The 17,988-nt window shown below is 37.5% G+C and overlaps 1 protein-coding gene across 1 annotated transcript; it reads left to right on the forward strand.

Annotated features, from left to right (window-relative positions):
* The first annotated feature begins 280 nt into the window (after positions 1-280).
* Positions 281-9,693, forward strand: cdk1 (cyclin-dependent kinase 1). Its single transcript, XM_007258920.4, has 8 exons — positions 281-438; positions 1,618-1,667; positions 2,217-2,373; positions 3,394-3,517; positions 4,589-4,759; positions 5,774-5,937; positions 7,671-7,812; positions 8,920-9,693. Exons 2-8 carry the CDS (start codon positions 1,631-1,633, stop codon positions 9,031-9,033), a joined length of 909 nt encoding a protein of 302 aa, XP_007258982.1. The 5' UTR covers positions 281-438; positions 1,618-1,630; the 3' UTR covers positions 9,034-9,693.
* The last annotated feature ends 8,295 nt before the right edge of the window (positions 9,694-17,988 follow it).

Below are 17,988 nucleotides of genomic sequence, written 5' to 3' on the forward strand. Positions count from 1 at the left end.
GATTTACACAACCCTTTTTGGTGTATTTTTACAATATACACACACACACACACACACACATATATATATATATATATATATATATATATATATATATATATATATATATATATATATATATTTTTTTTTTTTTTTTTTTTTTTTTTTTTTTTTTTTTTTTTCAGGTATGGATTTCGTGACATTATATCCTTCGGTCGCGCTGTAAAGTACACCACTCCCGCCGGAGCTCTTCCTCCACCTGATTGGCCTGTTTAAAATCTGTCAGTGTGCTGTGATTGGTCCGTTTTGAATTGCGTCAGCGCGGTCAGTTTGAACGGGAGGAATTCTCCAACAGACAAGTTTACCCTCACTCTTACATACACACACCTTTACACACACTCACATTCACTCTTTTTCACACACTATTCTGCCGCCGGACAGCGTGTTTAGAGGACGCGGGTGAGTGTTCGGGCGCTATTTTCTGCGAATGTTTTATTTGGTCCGTAATAATGTTCAGTTAAAAGCGGAGGAGTTAGCATCAGTGCTAACTGTAGTCAGATCCGCTTCAGCTTTAACTCTAGCTGTCTGCCTAGCGTTAGCTTAGCTTAGCTCGGTCAAATCTGCTGTAAGTACAGTTGGTTTTTTTGTTTTAAGTAAACATTAGCTAAATCATTAAAACGAGTAATAGTTTGTGTAGCTTTTTATCTAAATTAGATAACCTAGGTTAGGTGACTTATGGAGGACAGTGACAGGAGACTGTATAACCATGAAGCCCTAATTTCTGCTGAAGTCTTCTTTGACATAATTAATATCAAATGTATAACTAACTAGTTAACAAGCTTAGAAAGACAGTTTATCACAGGCTGGTGTGTGTGTGTAGGTTTATGAGTGTGTGTTAAACGGTTTTATGTACTTAATATGACATTAAAATGGTGTAGGTTAAGTTCTGTAATTAGCTACAGTGGGACTCAGTTTGGGCTGTGTGCCAAAAAAATAAAAAATAACTGTTAAGTTTTTGTTGTTTAGTTAAACTATTGTGGTTATAATAAACATTTTATCCGAAGGGCTGTTCAGAAACAGCAGCTACTGTAACACGACTGAGCCTGAACAAGAAAACAAAAGGCAGTCAGAATATATAATAGATACAAATATATATATACAGGTAAATCTTATAGAATAAAATGCACCTTTTTTAGATGTTGACATAAAATGTCAGGATAAAGTAACTAGCTAATTACATGTGTAGCCCAAGCTCTGTAATGCAATGTTAACTACTGTAACACAAATGGACTTAAGCAGGAAAACTACAGTGTAAAGGCAAATGAAACCCCATTTTGATGGCTTTTATAAATACCAAGATTGGATGTTTGTTTGAAATCATGCAGTCAGTATATGTGTAGTTATTCATGTTTTTAATAATAACAATAAAATCCTTTTTAATGCAAATGTAATTGTTTACTGCGTTTAGTTTAAGCCACGGTACGTCTGAATCTGATTGTCTTGTGTGTCTGTGTGCATAAATACAGTTGTCTTTAAAAAAAAAAAAAACTGTACTGGTCTATACTGTAATTTTACAAACCTTATGACATTCTACAGCTGCAGAAATTTTTAAAAGACTGAATGTGTTTCTCTCCACAGAAAACTGATAAAAATGGAAGACTACATGAAAATAGAGAAAATTGGAGAAGGTGAGTGATAACTGTGCATTAGTATCTTCAGAAACTAGCCTGACTCTGATTTATATTATTCAGCTCTGGAAAAAGAGACAGCTTAAAAATGCTTAGTTTCTTAGATTCTACCAAATTGAAAACCTCTGGAATATAATCAAGAGGAAGACTGATGATCAAACCAAGCTAAACTGCTTGAATTTCTGCTCCAGGAGTGGCATAAAGTTATCCAAAAGCAGTGTGTAAGACTAGTGGAGGAGAACGTGCCAAGATGCATGAAAATTGTGATCAGAAAGCTCTGCATCTTTTTTTTTTTCTATTTTCTGGAAATAAATGCTCTAAATTAATTTTTTTTGGGGATTTTGCAGAAATGTTAAAACAATTTTCATTTTACTGAAACATATACTTTTAAATAGCAAAATCAGATAAACTGGTTCAGAAACTGAAGTGGTCTCTTTTTCCAGAGCTGTATTCAGTGTGTGATCATATTGTAACCAGCAGTAATGCTATATTACGTACGTTAGTCTTATTGGTGGTAAGAATTGTCCTGTGTGTGTTGTCCTGTCTTAGGTACATATGGAGTTGTGTATAAAGGTCGTCACAAGTCCACGGGTCAGGTGGTGGCCCTGAAGAAGATCCGCCTGGAGAGCGAGGAGGAGGGGGTCCCGAGCACAGCCGTCCGAGAAATCTCTCTGCTCAAAGAGCTTCAGCACCCTAACGTCGTACGGTGTGTACACTTGTATATCTATGATGTGTTCTCATATGCTTATACTACACTTTTATTTAGGTAATTTTTTTTTTTGTGTTTTGTTGGCTCAAAACTGAACATGAAAAAAAAATAATCAAAGTATATTGTTTTGCTATATGTATAATTTTGTCAAACAGTACTGATTATTAATTATTCCTTTATATTTAGGAATTTGTTAATAAAGTTCACTCTTGTTTAAACCATTTAATCCCTCTAGGTAGAAGTGTTACACTCCACTGTTGTGATTGCATTAAAAAATACAATTCTTTTACTTATAGTATAAAACATTATGTATAAAATATCACTTTAATTTTTTTTTATTTAAACAAGTGCAGTTTATTGACTTGTTTACAGTATCTGATATAGTGTGACATATTGATATATTTATTTGCATAAATTGTACACTTATTTGTGTAAAGGTTTGCTGCACTATATCCAATTAAACAGGAGTTACAACAATCAGGTTTATTTAGTGGCATTATCCACGGTGTTTTCCAAAAAGCAAAAGTTCATGACAATAACTGTGTCATAGTACCCTAATATAGACCTGCAAACATGTTTATATTTTGTCTTACAATATTCTAGTTTGAAAAGCAAGTTTACAGCGTAGTACCTGCTTAAAAATATGATAATGACATATGATTAATCACATAATATTGTGTAAATTTAATACAGCTAATTGTTTTGATTGACACTGAATTATTATTTAATTTTCCCAATCGAACAGTGATTAATTTATTTATATTTAAGTATTCACTATTTAAAGCTTAAGGAAATCTGGTAGATCACATGGTTTACACATATTTAAACTGGTGATTTTTAAGTTTTTTTTGTCCTCTCCCTTCTTCCTCAAGTAAATAATTGTTCATTTGTTACTGCCCATTGGAGTTATAGAGACCTTACAGCTCTTACGCTTGAGAATTGTCTGCAGTGTGTAGTAAATTAATATCTCGTGTGCAGAGGAAAGAATGATTCCCTCTCTGTTTTTCTACTCTCTAGGCTGCTGGATGTGCTGATGCAGGAGTCGAAGCTGTACTTGGTGTTTGAGTTTCTGTCTATGGATCTGAAGAAGTATCTGGACTCCATTCCCTCAGGACAGTACATGGACCCCATGCTTGTTAAGGTGAGCTACAGCCACTCTTGTTTATAAGCTCTTAGATTAAAGTTAAATTAATTGAAACTTCAGACTGCGTTCATTTTAATGTGAGACTTAAATTTGCACAAATTGTAGATGTTGAAGTGTAAAGTGTATTAGTGATGGGCTATGGGGATGGGGGGGGTGGGAGATGTTAAACAAAAAATTTTTTACCACAAATTCTACAATCATGTAACTAGGGCACTACAATAAATACATTAGACTGTTAAACAGACAGGGCAGTGCAGTGCTAACAGTATAATAACCTAGGATTTTGTCGTATTTTTCGCACTATAAGGAGCACTGGATTAAAAGGTGCCTTATGTGAGGAAGAAACGAGTGTTGCCATGCTTTCCTTCCAATTTAATAAAGCTAAAACTGAGGAACCATGAGTGTTCCGGTAAGCCAGGGCTGCCCAGCAGTGCTAGCCAGGGTTAGCAGCAGGCTACAGGCCAGTAATACTCACCTCTGAACGGCGAAAGAGCTAGCGCTTAGCATGGTTAGCGGTTAATGCTAATGCTGCTCTATTCTCGTCCAAACTGAAACTCCTGTATAACGCAGCACCTTAGTGGAGTGCACATTACAACTGCTCCTACAACCTAACTGGTAGAATTAATACAAGCATGATTTTTGGGAAAATTAAAAGATTTTCACATGCTGTTTGCTTTGGTGTTTAGGACTAAAATATCTTCAAACAAACAGTGGTGTTGTCATACCCACTGCTAATGTATGTTCACTCATGCTGGAGCTTCTATCGGTTCATGGCAAGCTGTGGAGTTAAATGGAATAAGGGTATAACTGATACAGTAAAAAAGGAAAACTGTATTACTGATAATGTATTTTGGTAATAGCTTGGGCAAAGCTTCTCACTGATTTGCTGATGACGCTGTAGTATTGTTTATTGGCCAGCAGATGGCACAACGTAGCTGTGTAAGAAAATTCTTCAAGTCATTTAATATAGCATCAAATATGTTACAGGTTCAGAAGGCCTGTTGCCCCTATTGAAGCGGTATTAAGTAGGTCGACCTCATTAATCTGTGTGTATCTTCCTGTGTGTAGAGTTACTTGTATCAGATTCTGGAGGGGATTCTGTTCTGCCACTGCCGTCGGGTTCTTCACCGTGACCTGAAGCCCCAGAACCTGCTGATCGATAATAAAGGCGTGATAAAGCTGGCAGATTTCGGCCTGGCCCGTGCTTTCGGAGTGCCCGTCAGAGTCTACACACACGAGGTAACGCACAAACTCACACGAAATCTATTTCACTACTTTAACTTAGTAGAGAATTTAGTAATGAAGATGGTAAGACCAGAGATGACATACACACACAACATATACAGATAATATAAAACTGTATCACTTTTACCTAGTAAGGATAAACTGTCCTCCCAAAAGACTGTTGGATGAAAATGTGCTGCTTTTTTCAATAATGTGGATGATTTTAGGGCTTTAGCTTTAATAGTTTAAAATGTTTAATAGGCCTGAAAAATACCTTTCTAAATGTTAATTTAGCACTCCCTTGTAACTTGAACAGAGAGCCAAATTAACAGTTTGTGTAGCTTCTATAAACATGTCATGTCTGTTGACGCTTATGATGTTCCTTAATTGTAATCAAGAGAAATTAAAACAAAAAGAGTAGGTACTTGTGTGGTCAAACCTACTCTTTGTAAATACGCCCCCAACGTTGTTTGTCTTTCTTAACTCCAGTTCTTTAGTCTGCTAATTTACCTTAGTTTATAAACATACATTTGTACTGGCATTAAACTTTGATTTGATTTACAAACAGCGTATAAGTGCTGTGATCTTGAAAGTGTGTTGGCAGATTACTCTGGTTTAATCCGGAATCTGATTTAGAGCCTTGCTTGGCTTGTCTTTTCATTGCCAGTAAAATCATTTGACGACTGAACCGCACCTTCACTCATTTTATTGCCTGACTCATTACACTCAATTATGTTAATGTGAGAGATGCTTTATAATGCATGTCTCTTTGTATTAATGTGCCTGAACATTCTTCCTTTATTGAACAGTTGGTATACATGCTATTATAACCCCTCTATTGCTTCCCCTCACTGGCCACTTTATTAGAAAGGCCTGCTCTGTGCCCTGTTATTGCTATTCCTGGGTTTTTACTTATGTCAGTGTTACTGATTGGGAATGAGAGCAGACTAGTTTATGATAAAGTGGCCAGCAAGCAGTAAAGTATATCTCTGACTTGCCTAGTCACTGCTTGTGTTTGCTTGTTTTCAGGTGGTGACTCTGTGGTACAGAGCTCCAGAGGTGTTATTAGGAGCGTCTCGTTACTCCACTCCTGTAGACGTCTGGAGTATCGGTACCATTTTTGCTGAGCTCGCCACCAAGAAACCTCTGTTCCATGGAGACTCTGAGATCGACCAGCTCTTCAGGATTTTCAGGTACAATTTTCATGGCATTTTTACCCCTGAAATTAAAATGCCTGTGGATAAACATTGACCCCATTTACATGTTTCCCTAAAACAGTTTAATTCGTCTTTGCCTACATTTATTAAATAGGGATATTCCCAATCTGATTATGTAAGCGGGTGGAACAGATCCAGATTACTGATTAAAAAAAAAAATGTAACGTTTTGTTTTGCATACGACTGTGCTATAAACACTACATGTTTATCAGAAGCAGATAGAGATATACAGAAGACAAGTGCTAGTAAGGTCGCTTAGGATCTAACACACATTTTCAGTGTGAACACATAGCAATGAGTGGCATATCTTTTTGGCAGTTTGAGTAGGGTAGAAAAACAATCGGGCTACTTCTCTTATTTCTGGCCCTGGACAGTAAAATTAGCCAGTAGTTTAAAACAGTTTAAACATATTTTTAACTATAATTTTAAAAACTAATATTTTGAATATATATTTTTAGTAAACCGAGTTGCCTCAGTGTACTCTGATAATTGTGGTGAGGTATTTTTGTCTAGTATTTGATTTTATAGGCATTTTTGTTTGTTTGCTTGAGAAAAGATGCATATTTAAATGGAGATCATTTATATAACTATTTGATACTTAAGTAATTCAGTCAAATTACTCACTCGGATTGGGGGGAAAATGAGATTGGTACATCCATATTATTTATGTTTTTCTTTCCTTACTCTAAATATTTGAGTGAAACTGTTAATTAACAGTTCCTGAAACTTTTTATTAAAAAAATGAAAAGGACAATTTACACTTCAAGGAACTTGCTCTGTAATATGGCTCACATCTGCTGCTATACTCTCAAACTGAATGAGCTAGAGAAGCTAACACCCACAGTACTATTTACTTTTAAGTTTTTTAAGCTTGCCTGAGGGAATCTGATCACAAGACATTCTGTTAACACTGCGATATCTGCCTCTGACCACATTTAAATGCGGTTTAAGTGATCCAGGCAAATTCCGGTCACAGTGCATCTTGGATGTGTAGTCAGAGAGCGTGATCCGGTCAGCAAAAATGCATGTTAATCCCCAATGTATTTAGTCTCGCTTATTCATCTTTCATCAGTCAGTTCAGGGTCAGTGTGCGCCCAACTGGTGGTGTTTTCTGACAAAGGAATATGTTCATAATCCTAACAAACATATCAAAAATATCTTTTACTTGCAGGTATTCTCTCACGATTTAAGGCTTTGTACTGCAGGTATATCATGATAACTTGCAGACAATGTCCATGTCATAGCAAACAGCAATATTTTCTAAAGAGGGACAACCATTTACCTGCTCCAAGCCTCTCTGTTCCAGCTATTAGTATATGCTTCTGTGAACATTCCAGCTTTATTTCGGCTGAGCTCAGACATAAGCATTGCCCATAACTTGCTGTTGTTCATAACACAGCTAATCTGCTCCATCGAACCATCTCTCCACCTGTCTGCAACTATCAGCATGCATACTAGTCATCCATCATATTCCTAATTTTATTCAGTGTTATGTTAATGCTTTTTGGTTGTTGTGAAACAACATGATCGTTTGTTGTGACCCCATGATAGTGTCTGAGACAGTTTAAAAGCAATGAAAATGTCACAGCGTTGCAACCCTAAGTTGCTTCATACTCTTGTATTTAATGCATTTCTCTTCCAGTACAGTTGAATTATCATCAGTACAGTTGAATGCTGTTTAACAGCCCTGTATGTCTCTGTGTGTGCAGGATTTTGGGTACCCCAAATAACGATGTGTGGCCGGATGTGGAGTCTCTGCCAGACTATAAGAACACTTTCCCGAAGTGGAAGACGGGCAATCTGAGCAGCATGGTGAAGAACCTGGACAAGAACGGCATCGACCTGCTTGGGGTAAGCGGAGCTTTTGCACAACAAATATAAAATGAATGCTTTGATATCTAGTTATTCATGTGAATTAAATAATAATCAACAAGCGTATTCATTTTTGCAACAAACTTCTTGAAATATGCCCACAGTACAAAAGTAATATATATATATATATATATATATATATATATTGTAAAACTATAGTAAATAGCATTACTATAGAAACTATACTATAGTTCTTTTTCTATTGTTTAATAAACAAAATTAGAACAGGTGTTGTACCCAGCCTGCTGCATAACGCACACCAGATTACACGGGTGTAATTTCCATTTCTACTGTAGCTGTAGATTCACCCTTATTTATAAACCGAAAAAAATAATAATCGGAGGGGAACCTGTTTACCCTCAACTGCTGCACACAGGACTGTAGTTAAAAGAAGTCAGATTTTGGCAGAGATGCATAATTCAGCACAATATCTGGAAAGGCAAATGCCAATTTAATGTCCTTATACAGTCCAATCTATTCAACTATAGTGTGACCCACATAAGAAAATGTCAGATTCTTTTGTGCACCTGTTAGGGTTGTCACAATTACACATTTTTGTACAGTAAATAGATGTGATGTCATTTTACTGGCCTTAATATTGGCAAGTAAGCTAAAGCCTATAAAATCTATTTTATTTATTGGCAAATTTATTTATTTATTATTTTTTTATTTTTTGTAGTGCAGGCTACAGTTCTGGTCACTGCTGGTCTCCTCCACTCCACCCCACCCTTTCTTAGTCCTCTTGCTAATTGTGTATTTCTGTCAGAATTCCACTTTTACTCCTTAATTCCATGATTCCACATTGCATTTCAGAAACATAGGTCCCTAGTAAGCTATTTTTCATAGCTATGAAGGTTATTTTTTTTATTGTTTGAATTTGTTTTAAAACGGTTTTCTTTATTTCGGATATTTCAACATTCATTGATCTTTAAAATGGTGTAATATTCTGTCACATCAATGAAATAAAGTGGTCCTACAATGACAAAATTATTATCATGAAGGATTCCTGGCTTGCTATACTACAGTGTGAAACCAAAACTAATCAGATCAAATGTGCTAAATCTTTTATGTGTGTTTCTTATTTAGAAAATGCTGATTTACGACCCCCTGAAGAGAATTTCTGCACGACAGGCCATGACCCACCCCTACTTTGACGATTTGGATAAAACCACTCTGCCAGCCAACAACCTGAAGAGCTAAACGCTCACACACTCTTTAGACCTGACTAAACAGGACACCTCAATCCAGCACACACCTGACTCCATGCATTCAGACTGATCTAGGCTTCATTACACCCAGGAACAGACAAATCTGGAACTCTTAACTTCACACTGTTAGTGAAATTTAAAGTGAGTGGTAGGACCTGTAATGATAATTCTATGGCGGCACAGAGTACTGTTTGATCTTTACTGTGAAATTATCCTTATATGGCATATGGCTACAATATGCAAATAAGCATCTAACCAATCACAGGATTGGTTTGTGTGACCAATCACAGTGACTCTTCTGAAACACGGATACTTTTATAGAGTTGACTTAAGGAGTGCAGCCTTTAACTGTGCCACATCAATATTTCACCACTGTGATTTTAATATCACTGTCACTGTACATAATATATTTACTAAATAGATATATTTGGTCCATTTTGGGCTGTTCTGGATGTGTCTGAGAAAGCTCTGGTTGATAACAGCACTAATGCAGGGGCTAGTCTCGGCTGATGCAGCAATAATGATCCTTCTCTTCCTTGTGTTTGTGTTTATTTTTGTTTGTTTGTTTGTTTGTATGTGTTTCCTATACTCATATTTTGTATGTAACCTAAGAAGACTCTGTAAATAAACATTCTATATTTTGGAGTTGAAACGGGATAAGGGCTGATTTGATTACAGCTATAAAGCGAAATTTGTGAGTCTTCTCTTCGGCACTTTGTCTTGGGTTGTTTTAAACTCTGGTTAGAACTGTGGGCTAATGTTTATACTGTGCTTCTTCAGGCGCACCGGATTATAAGGCACGCTATCAAACTTTTTTTTTTTTTGTCTGTTTTCATACATAAAGCGCACAAGGTTATAAGGTGCATTTTATGCAACGCCAGTAATAGGAACAGGGGTGTTGCCATATTTTTCTTCTAAATTCAGCAGGTGTCGCCACCCACTATTAAGCTAAGTTAAGTAGAAAAAACTGAATCTTTAAAAATAAAAAAATAAAAAAAACGAGCACTGGATTTAAATCTACTCTACATTTCTCTCCTGAAAACTGCTTAATTGGGTGAGTAAAGCCCTTCTGTTTATTTACAATAAGCTTAGATTTACAGATTTCCACTAAAGCTGCCGAATTAGCATTAGCGGTTAACGACTAATGCCACTCGACAGAGCTACACTGACGAACCCTGCGTGTTCCGGTAAGCCTGGGCGATATTAGCTAGCAGTTCGTCCCATGTTTAACAAGATAAATGCACAGGCTCCAGTCCTACATACTCACCTCTGAACAGCAAAAGAGCTAGCGCTGTGATAAGCGGCTAATGCTAATGCTGCTTCTGCAGTGCTATCAGGGGTTAGCAGCAGGATACATGCTGATAATACTCACCTCTGAACAGCGAAAGAGCTAGTGCTCAGCGCGGTTAGCGACTAATGCTAATGCTGCTCCAACAGTGCTATCAGAGGTTAGTAGCAGGCTACAGGCTGATAATACTCACCTCTGAATGGCAAAAGTGCTAGTGCTAAACTGAAACTCCTGTATAATGCTGTAATTCAGTGGAGTGGCTTTAATGCTCCTTAATACCTGACTGGTAAAATTCATACATAAAGCGCACTCATGATTTTTGGGAAAATTAAAGGATTTAAGTGTGCCTAGTAGTGCAAAAATATATGGTATATAATACATGCTCTATATCTCAACAGCCGCAAAGTCTTTCCTTTATGAAACGTTTCAAACTCTTCGAATGCTCTCTGTTCAGTGGAATTTCCCTTTAGAGTTTCGGTAAAGTGCTTCCATATGTATGAAGTCATTCAGAGGAGTGGGAGTGCAGTGGAAGTATGAAGGGGGGTTGTGGTGGGTTTTCCTGTTTCCCTGGCTTCCTTTCAGTTTTTATTAGACCAGGATTACTTATGGTGCTCTGTTTTTGCTGTATCAGCTAATTAGACCGGTCAATGTCTGTTTTCACAGTGCACAGGAGGCGCCTCACCCCCTCTTCCCCATACACCCAGCCTTGACAGGTTTCCTGGTTTTGTTTAGTGTGTGTAAGAGTGTGAGGGAGAGAGAGATTATTTCTGTTCATGTCTGTAGGGTGGTGGTCTGCAGTGTTGTAGAGAGTGGTATAGAGTAGACCAACTACTGACTTATTGACTGGTATTTAGCCCCGCCCTCCAAAAATATTAGAAAAACTCTCCAAGCCATTAAGGGAATTATACTTTATCATTTCTTTTAAGGTTATATTAGCACAGTTATATAGAATTTAAAAATGCATATTATAGACAGTTAAACAGTCTTCATCATTTGGCCTCTGCTTAATCAAAGTAATGAGATGCGACTGAAATAGACTTTCAGGTTTTATTCAGCGAGTTGAATAAAAAATGTCCTATGAAGCCTTTAAGAATTACAACTCTTTCTACAAAGCCTCCTCATTTCAGGGGCTCAAACGTAATTGGACAAATTAACTTTACCATAAATAACATTTGTCTTAAGCAAGGGAGATGCAGCTCGATCAGATTGAGATCTGATGAAAAAAACTCTTGTGTTGCTTTCACTGTATGTTTTGGGTAATTGTCTGTACCAGAGACTGTAAGAAAGATGGACGCCGTGTCGTCGTTCCCATTCATTCAATGAAAATGAAGCCAAAATCTTCCGCCATGTTGGCGATCCTGAAACCCGAGTCTGTAGAGCGCAGTAGAGACCAGAGGAGGGAGAAAGACTGTGGAGGGACAGCCTACTCATTTGAATAACTCTGCCCCTAAGGGCTGCCTCCACAGAGCTCACACAGTCTATGGTCCCACCCATACAGTCATTGGTCCCTTCTCGGCTAGGTGTAACCCAGCCGAGGAGGGACCACACCTTTTTAAATAGAGCTGAATAACGTTTTAAAAAACAAATTCTGTGGGGATATAGATATATATATATATATATATATATATATATATACATATATACGTATATATATACATATATACGTATATATGTATATATATTATTTATTTTTTTTTTTTTCCCAACACCACACCAGCAAGCCCACTAAGCAGTGACTAATAACGTAACCATGTTTGGGAACGGATTGTTTAAACGTAGTGTGAGTGCAGGTCAGTGGGGGAGGGGGCAGAACCGTGGTCCAGTAAGATTTAACCAAACCCAATTTAACTAAAACCCCAAGTTATACATTTTAGAAATAGCACTGCTGTATGATAAAATAAAGTTTGAAGTTATTTTTAAGCGAGAATGTTATGGTTTAGACTTCAGATATGTGCTTTATTTGTTAAAGCTCCACTAGGTAGGATTGAGATTTTGTGCTCGTCGGCTCCCCCTACAGTTGTAGAGTGTAATAAATGTTTCAGGCGGATTAGTTTCTCTTTCTCGTTTTCTGGCTTTCACAGACATATTCGGTCTCATTCCAGCATAGGCCAGAGTGTCTGTATGTTAGTTTGTAAAGAATGAACCAGTAGTCCTTGTAGAACTGTTAGAACTAAAGGTCGGAAAGCAGGTCGCAGTTCTCGCGAGCGTTGGTCGCGGCCGCCTCGGAAAACTTACAGAGTCTGGTTTGAGCTCAGAGGAGCTCCGGCACAGACACGAGAGCACCGCTATTCCTCCTATTACACCTCAATGCAGCGCTGCAGTGAGTTTCAAGCTGTAATTTTCATGGAAAAATCATGGAAATCCTGCCTAGTGCTGTTTTAAGTAAGCGGCTATATGAAAATGTGCTCCTATTTTTTTTTTTTTTTTTTTTTTTGGAACAATGCTTTCTGCGCCCCTGAGAGGGTGACGTCATAAACTACGCAGCCTTATCCAATTACGGAATAACCATACGACTTCCTCCCATCCTCAGGAGTATGCACTCGCGAGCCGAACTCCACACTGGCCAAGTAGGGGAGTCCAAACTTGTGTACTCAGTATTGAAAAATCCCCAATAAATCCATCAAGGCTAAACAAACGAAACTGAAAATGATCAGTAGATGTTCTGTAGATAACTGTACTGGAATTTGGAATCACATTCAATTAGTCTGAATCAGTCTATAATGAGTCTATTCTGGAGAATTTTGTTGTCAATGTTTTATTCATTAACTGAACACAGTCCTGTATTGTTCCTCTCATTCTTGGCACAGAACTCCCTGTGTGTTCTGTGTATCCACTTTACACTGTTTACGACACAGCCGAACAGTAGGCTCTTCTCTCTGCTCTCTTCCACACAGCTCTGATTCTCTTCTACACTGCCTGATACGCACAAATCCCACACTGCAAAAAGGATGTAGCTGTAAGGTCTCAACCTCCATCCTTCTCCTTAAAATATACTTCCTTTTCCACAGATTCTTTGGCTTAAGTAATAAAAATTAATGTTTTATTAAGATCACTACTTACTAAATAACAAAACATAATTTTAAAGGTGGAGAAAGTATGGAAGCCCATTCCCGCCACTTAAAAAAAAAAAAAAATAATCCAGCAATTTTTTTTTTATTATTATTAAGTAAACTATTATCTCAATATTTTGAAATACTAGATCATTATTTTGAGATAGTAAGTCATTATTTTGAGATACTATCTCAATATTTTCAGATACTAAGTCATTATTTTGAGATACTCTCTCATTATTTTGAGATACTATCTCAATATTTTGAGATACTAAGTCATTTTTTTAAGATACTATCTCAATATTTTGATACTAAATCATTATTTTGACATAATATCTCAAAGTCATTATTTTGAGATAGCAGGTGTGTTTGCTTTTGGGAAAATTTTCCTCCAATGAAGCTACCATACTGTGGTGGGTAGAGAACCAATAGTTGGCGCTGAGTGGGTGAAGAGAGAAGAGTAGAAAGGGGAGAGTAAGACAGCGGTGACTGTGGGGGTGAACTGTGGCCGTTTTTCAATACACAAGTAAAAAAGTCTGGACTTGGGAAGTTCGGATCGCAAGTGCGGACTCCCGAGACTGGGAGGAAGCGGGATGGTTGTTGTGTAATTAGAACAGCTGTGTACTTGATGACGTCTTCCTCTTAAAGGAGCGGAACACGTTCCGAAAACAGAGGAGCACATTTTCACCTAGCCGCTTTCTCAACAAATAAACCACATATCTGAAGTCTAAACCCCTACATTCTCGCCTAACAATTACTTTAAACATAGTTTTAGCACACAGCAGTACTGTTTTGAAAACGTACAGGTGCTAACAGTTATGTAACTTCTCCTCCTGCATTAAGCTGATACTGCTGAGAGGTGTATTCTGGGTTATTGGGCTGTAAGAAGTCCACTAAATTCACCTTCCATGCATCCTCGATAATGAGGGAGTAGCAAGAACACATCCGGGTATTAGTTGTGTACTTGGCTAACTGTGATCTTCTGAATTTAACATGACGATTCCCGAGTCCACAAGAACACAAATACAGACGCAGATTGAGAAACGGCCAGTGTGTAATTTAGTTCCACATCACATTGGCTTAATTATTAAAGTGGTGACTAGGGGTGGGCGATATGGCCCTAAAATAACATCGCGATATTTCATGGTATTTTCACGATGACGATACTCCTGGCGATATGACAAAACACTGAGTTTAAAAAATAAAATATTTCAAGAATACACTACTAAAACAAAATAAAAAATCAATTGTATTAATGCATATGTTATGATATGGCACACCCCCTAACTGAGACTTTAACTGAGTATTTTATCAAATATGTGACAGAAGTCAATGATCCAGAATTTGTTTATAAAACAGCAAAAAAGTAGAACCATAATGTAATAATTAGGGGTGGGTGGTATGGCACAATATATTTCAGGGTATAATATTGTTCACGATATTAAAAAATGTTGACGATATTATCGTATCGTACGATACAATATGGCACACCCCTAGGGGTGACACATATAAAACATACAAGCACCAATATTTCATGATTTGTGAATCCAGGCGGCCTGAAGTAGTCCTCAATAATAGTATCCTTTTTGCGTCTTTGTTTTTGTCTCTATACATTCTACTAGTATCTCGACATAATGAGATAGTATCTCAAAATAAGGAGAGAGTATCTCAAAATAATCAGATAGTATCTCAAAATAATCAGATAGTATCTCAAAATATTGACATAGTATCTCAAAATAATAAGATAGTATCTCAAAATAATGACTTAGTATCTCAAAAAAATAATATTTACAATTTACTTATTAATAATAAAAAAGAATGTGCTGGATTATTTTATTTATTTATTTTTTAGGTGGCGGAAATGGGCTTCCATAATATAGAGTACAGTATCTCCTTAATGTTATCAATGAGAGAACCGGTGTTGTGCCGAATTCAGCACCCCTCCAGAAAAAGCACCCCCTCTCGGGAGTGCACACTTATGTCTTCTTGGCTTTTTTTTTTTTTTTATGAAAATACCCAAGATGCTGTTCAAAGCAACACCGACTTGTAAGAAAGAATGAAAAATAGTCATGCAGCCTCTCTGCTTTTCCTGGCAGTGTTGCTGAATTCGGCACCATAGTAGTGCTGAAATCTGCACCCCCGCCATGAAAACCACACACACGCACGCACCACCTTCTTGATAAAAGCAGTTTAACTTTACTTAGAAAGTGGACAACAACACTGCTGCTAAGAACAAATATATGTTTACTTTAGTATTTTCATACTGAAGGCAGAAACAGCTGATCTGTAGACAAACACACACACACACCCTCTTATCAGACTGGGTCATATGTTTGGGAGTTAACCTTTAAGATATTCTCTGTGTGTGTGTGTGGGTTAGTGGTTTTGTTCACAGTTCTGACAGGAATAATAACACATGACATGACATGACAAACACATACACACAGACAGTACCAATGGCAACCAGAGTGCTTCGAGCACTTTTACTATTTACTGTTTACTTTAGCTATCACTGTTGCATCACTGTTCCATAACCTTCTTCTGATCTATGACCAGCAGTTTAAAGGCCTTTACACATTATACATTGTTTATTTGTGTTATTTATTTATTCCAATGTAGAAAAAAATATTTAGAACATCTGTATAAGTAATAATTAATTAACAAATTTCTGGAAAAAGATGATGCAACATTATTTTATCTGTCAGTTTTCACAGGAAGCATGACATCATTTGGCCACTCGTGACTGTCTCTGCTTTTGGAATGTTGTCAGGCAGAACTGAACCTTTTGTTTTTAGTGCTTGGACTCCTCAAACATGGACCTGTAATGCCACCTGTCTTGTACACAGGGGTTGGACAATGAAACTAAAAAAAACCTGGTTTTAAAGCACAATAATTTATTGTGGTGACGGACAGTTCTGGTGGAAATAGGAGAGTTGAGGTGCACATTGAATTCTGCGTGATTTGATCAGCCGTGGTTTTATGCTTTTTGGATACAATCCGGGTTAGCACCCGAATATCCCTTTCAGACAGCTTCCTCTTACAGCGTCCACAGTTAATCCTGTTGGATGTGGTTGGTCCTTCTTGGTGGTATGCTGACATTACCCTGGATACCGTGGCTCTTGATACATCACAAAGACTTGCTGTCTTGGTAACAGATGCTCCAGCAAGACGTGCACCAACAACTTGTCCTCTTTTGAACTCTGCAATTTCACCCATAATGCTGTGTGCATTGCAATATTTTGAGCAAAACTGTGCTCTTACCCTGCTAATTGAACCTTCACACTCTTACTGCTCTTACTGGTGCAATGTGCAATTAATGAAGATTGGCCACCAGGCTGCTCCAATTTAGCCATGAAACCTCCCACACTAAAATGATGACAGGTGTTTCAATTTCACTGTCCAACCCCTGTAGCTCCACTATATAAAATTGCAAGAAAAAATATGTAAACCTTCTGGGATTGAACTTGGATTTCTGCATAAATTGGTCATTAAATATGTTCTGATCTTCATCTAAGTCACAACAATAGACAAACTGCTTAACAGTCTGCTTAAACTATTGCCACACAAAATGATATGTTTCCATGGTTTTATTAAATACAACATGTTAATATTCACAGTACAGGGTGGAAAAAGTATGTGAACCTTTGGATTTAGTAACTAGTTGACTCTCCTTTGGCAGCAAAAACCTCAACCAAACATTTCCTGTAGTTGCAGATCAGACCTGCAGAACGGTCAGGAGGAATTTTGGATCTTTCCTCTTCACTAAACTGTTTCAGTTCAGCTATAATATTCTTTGCATATTTATCTGGAGTGAATCGCTCTCTTTAGGTCATGATGCCACAGCTTCTCAATTGGGTTCAGGAGGTCAGGACGTTCCAGAAGGCGTATTTTCTTCTGTTGAAGCCGTTCAGTTGTTGATTTACTTCAATGTTTTGGGTCGTTATCCTGTTGCATCATCCATCCTCTGTTGAGCTTTAGCTGGGGGACAGATGGTCTTACGTTTTTGCAAAATGTCTTGGTAAATTTGGTAAAGCAGCTGATGATCAGCAGATGATCCAAAGTCTCTTTCTGAACACCAGCAAGCTTTATACAGGGTACACTTTGAATAAAGTGACCAGGAGTGTTAAAACCAGTTAAAACAAGCTTTTTCAGTAATTGAATAAGTTTATGAAAAATGTACAAATTCCAATATATCTGGGTATTCCAACTGTCTACGTAACTCCGGCTAAAAATAAGTAAAAAATGGTGCCAGCCATCACAATAATGGAGGAGCATCCAAATGGCTCATAGAATCACATGATTCCTGGCATCGAACTGGATGGATGTTTTGTTTTCACGCTTGGAGTGTTTATAGGGGCTCATAGAGATTTTTCAGATGCTAGAGCAGCATTAGCATTACCCGCTAACTGCAAGTATATTGTCGGACTGTAGCCTGCACGCTTACCATGTTAAAACAAGATACGTGAGACAAACAGCTAGCTAATATCGCCCTGGCTTACCGGAACACTTAGGGTTCCTCAGTGTAGCGCTGTCAGGCGGCATTAGTCAGTTAGCTGCTAATGCTAATGCTCCAGCCTTAGTGCTGGAGAAATTTGGGAATCTAAGCTTA

Source organism: Astyanax mexicanus, chromosome 14 (genome assembly GCF_023375975.1).
Source record: "Astyanax mexicanus isolate ESR-SI-001 chromosome 14, AstMex3_surface, whole genome shotgun sequence".
NCBI lineage: Eukaryota > Metazoa > Chordata > Actinopteri > Characiformes > Acestrorhamphidae > Astyanax > Astyanax mexicanus.

Excerpts from the sequence above, each read along its gene's own strand:
- cdk1 (XM_007258920.4), top strand. The coding sequence starts at position 1,631 with ATGGAAGACTACATGAAAATAGAGAAAATTGGAGAAG. Across the intron at positions 2,374-3,393 it reads CAGCACCCTAACGTCGTACG|GCTGCTGGATGTGCTGATGC; the intron begins GTGTGTACACTT and ends TCTACTCTCTAG. Across the intron at positions 5,938-7,670 it reads CAGCTCTTCAGGATTTTCAG|GATTTTGGGTACCCCAAATA; the intron begins GTACAATTTTCA and ends CTGTGTGTGCAG.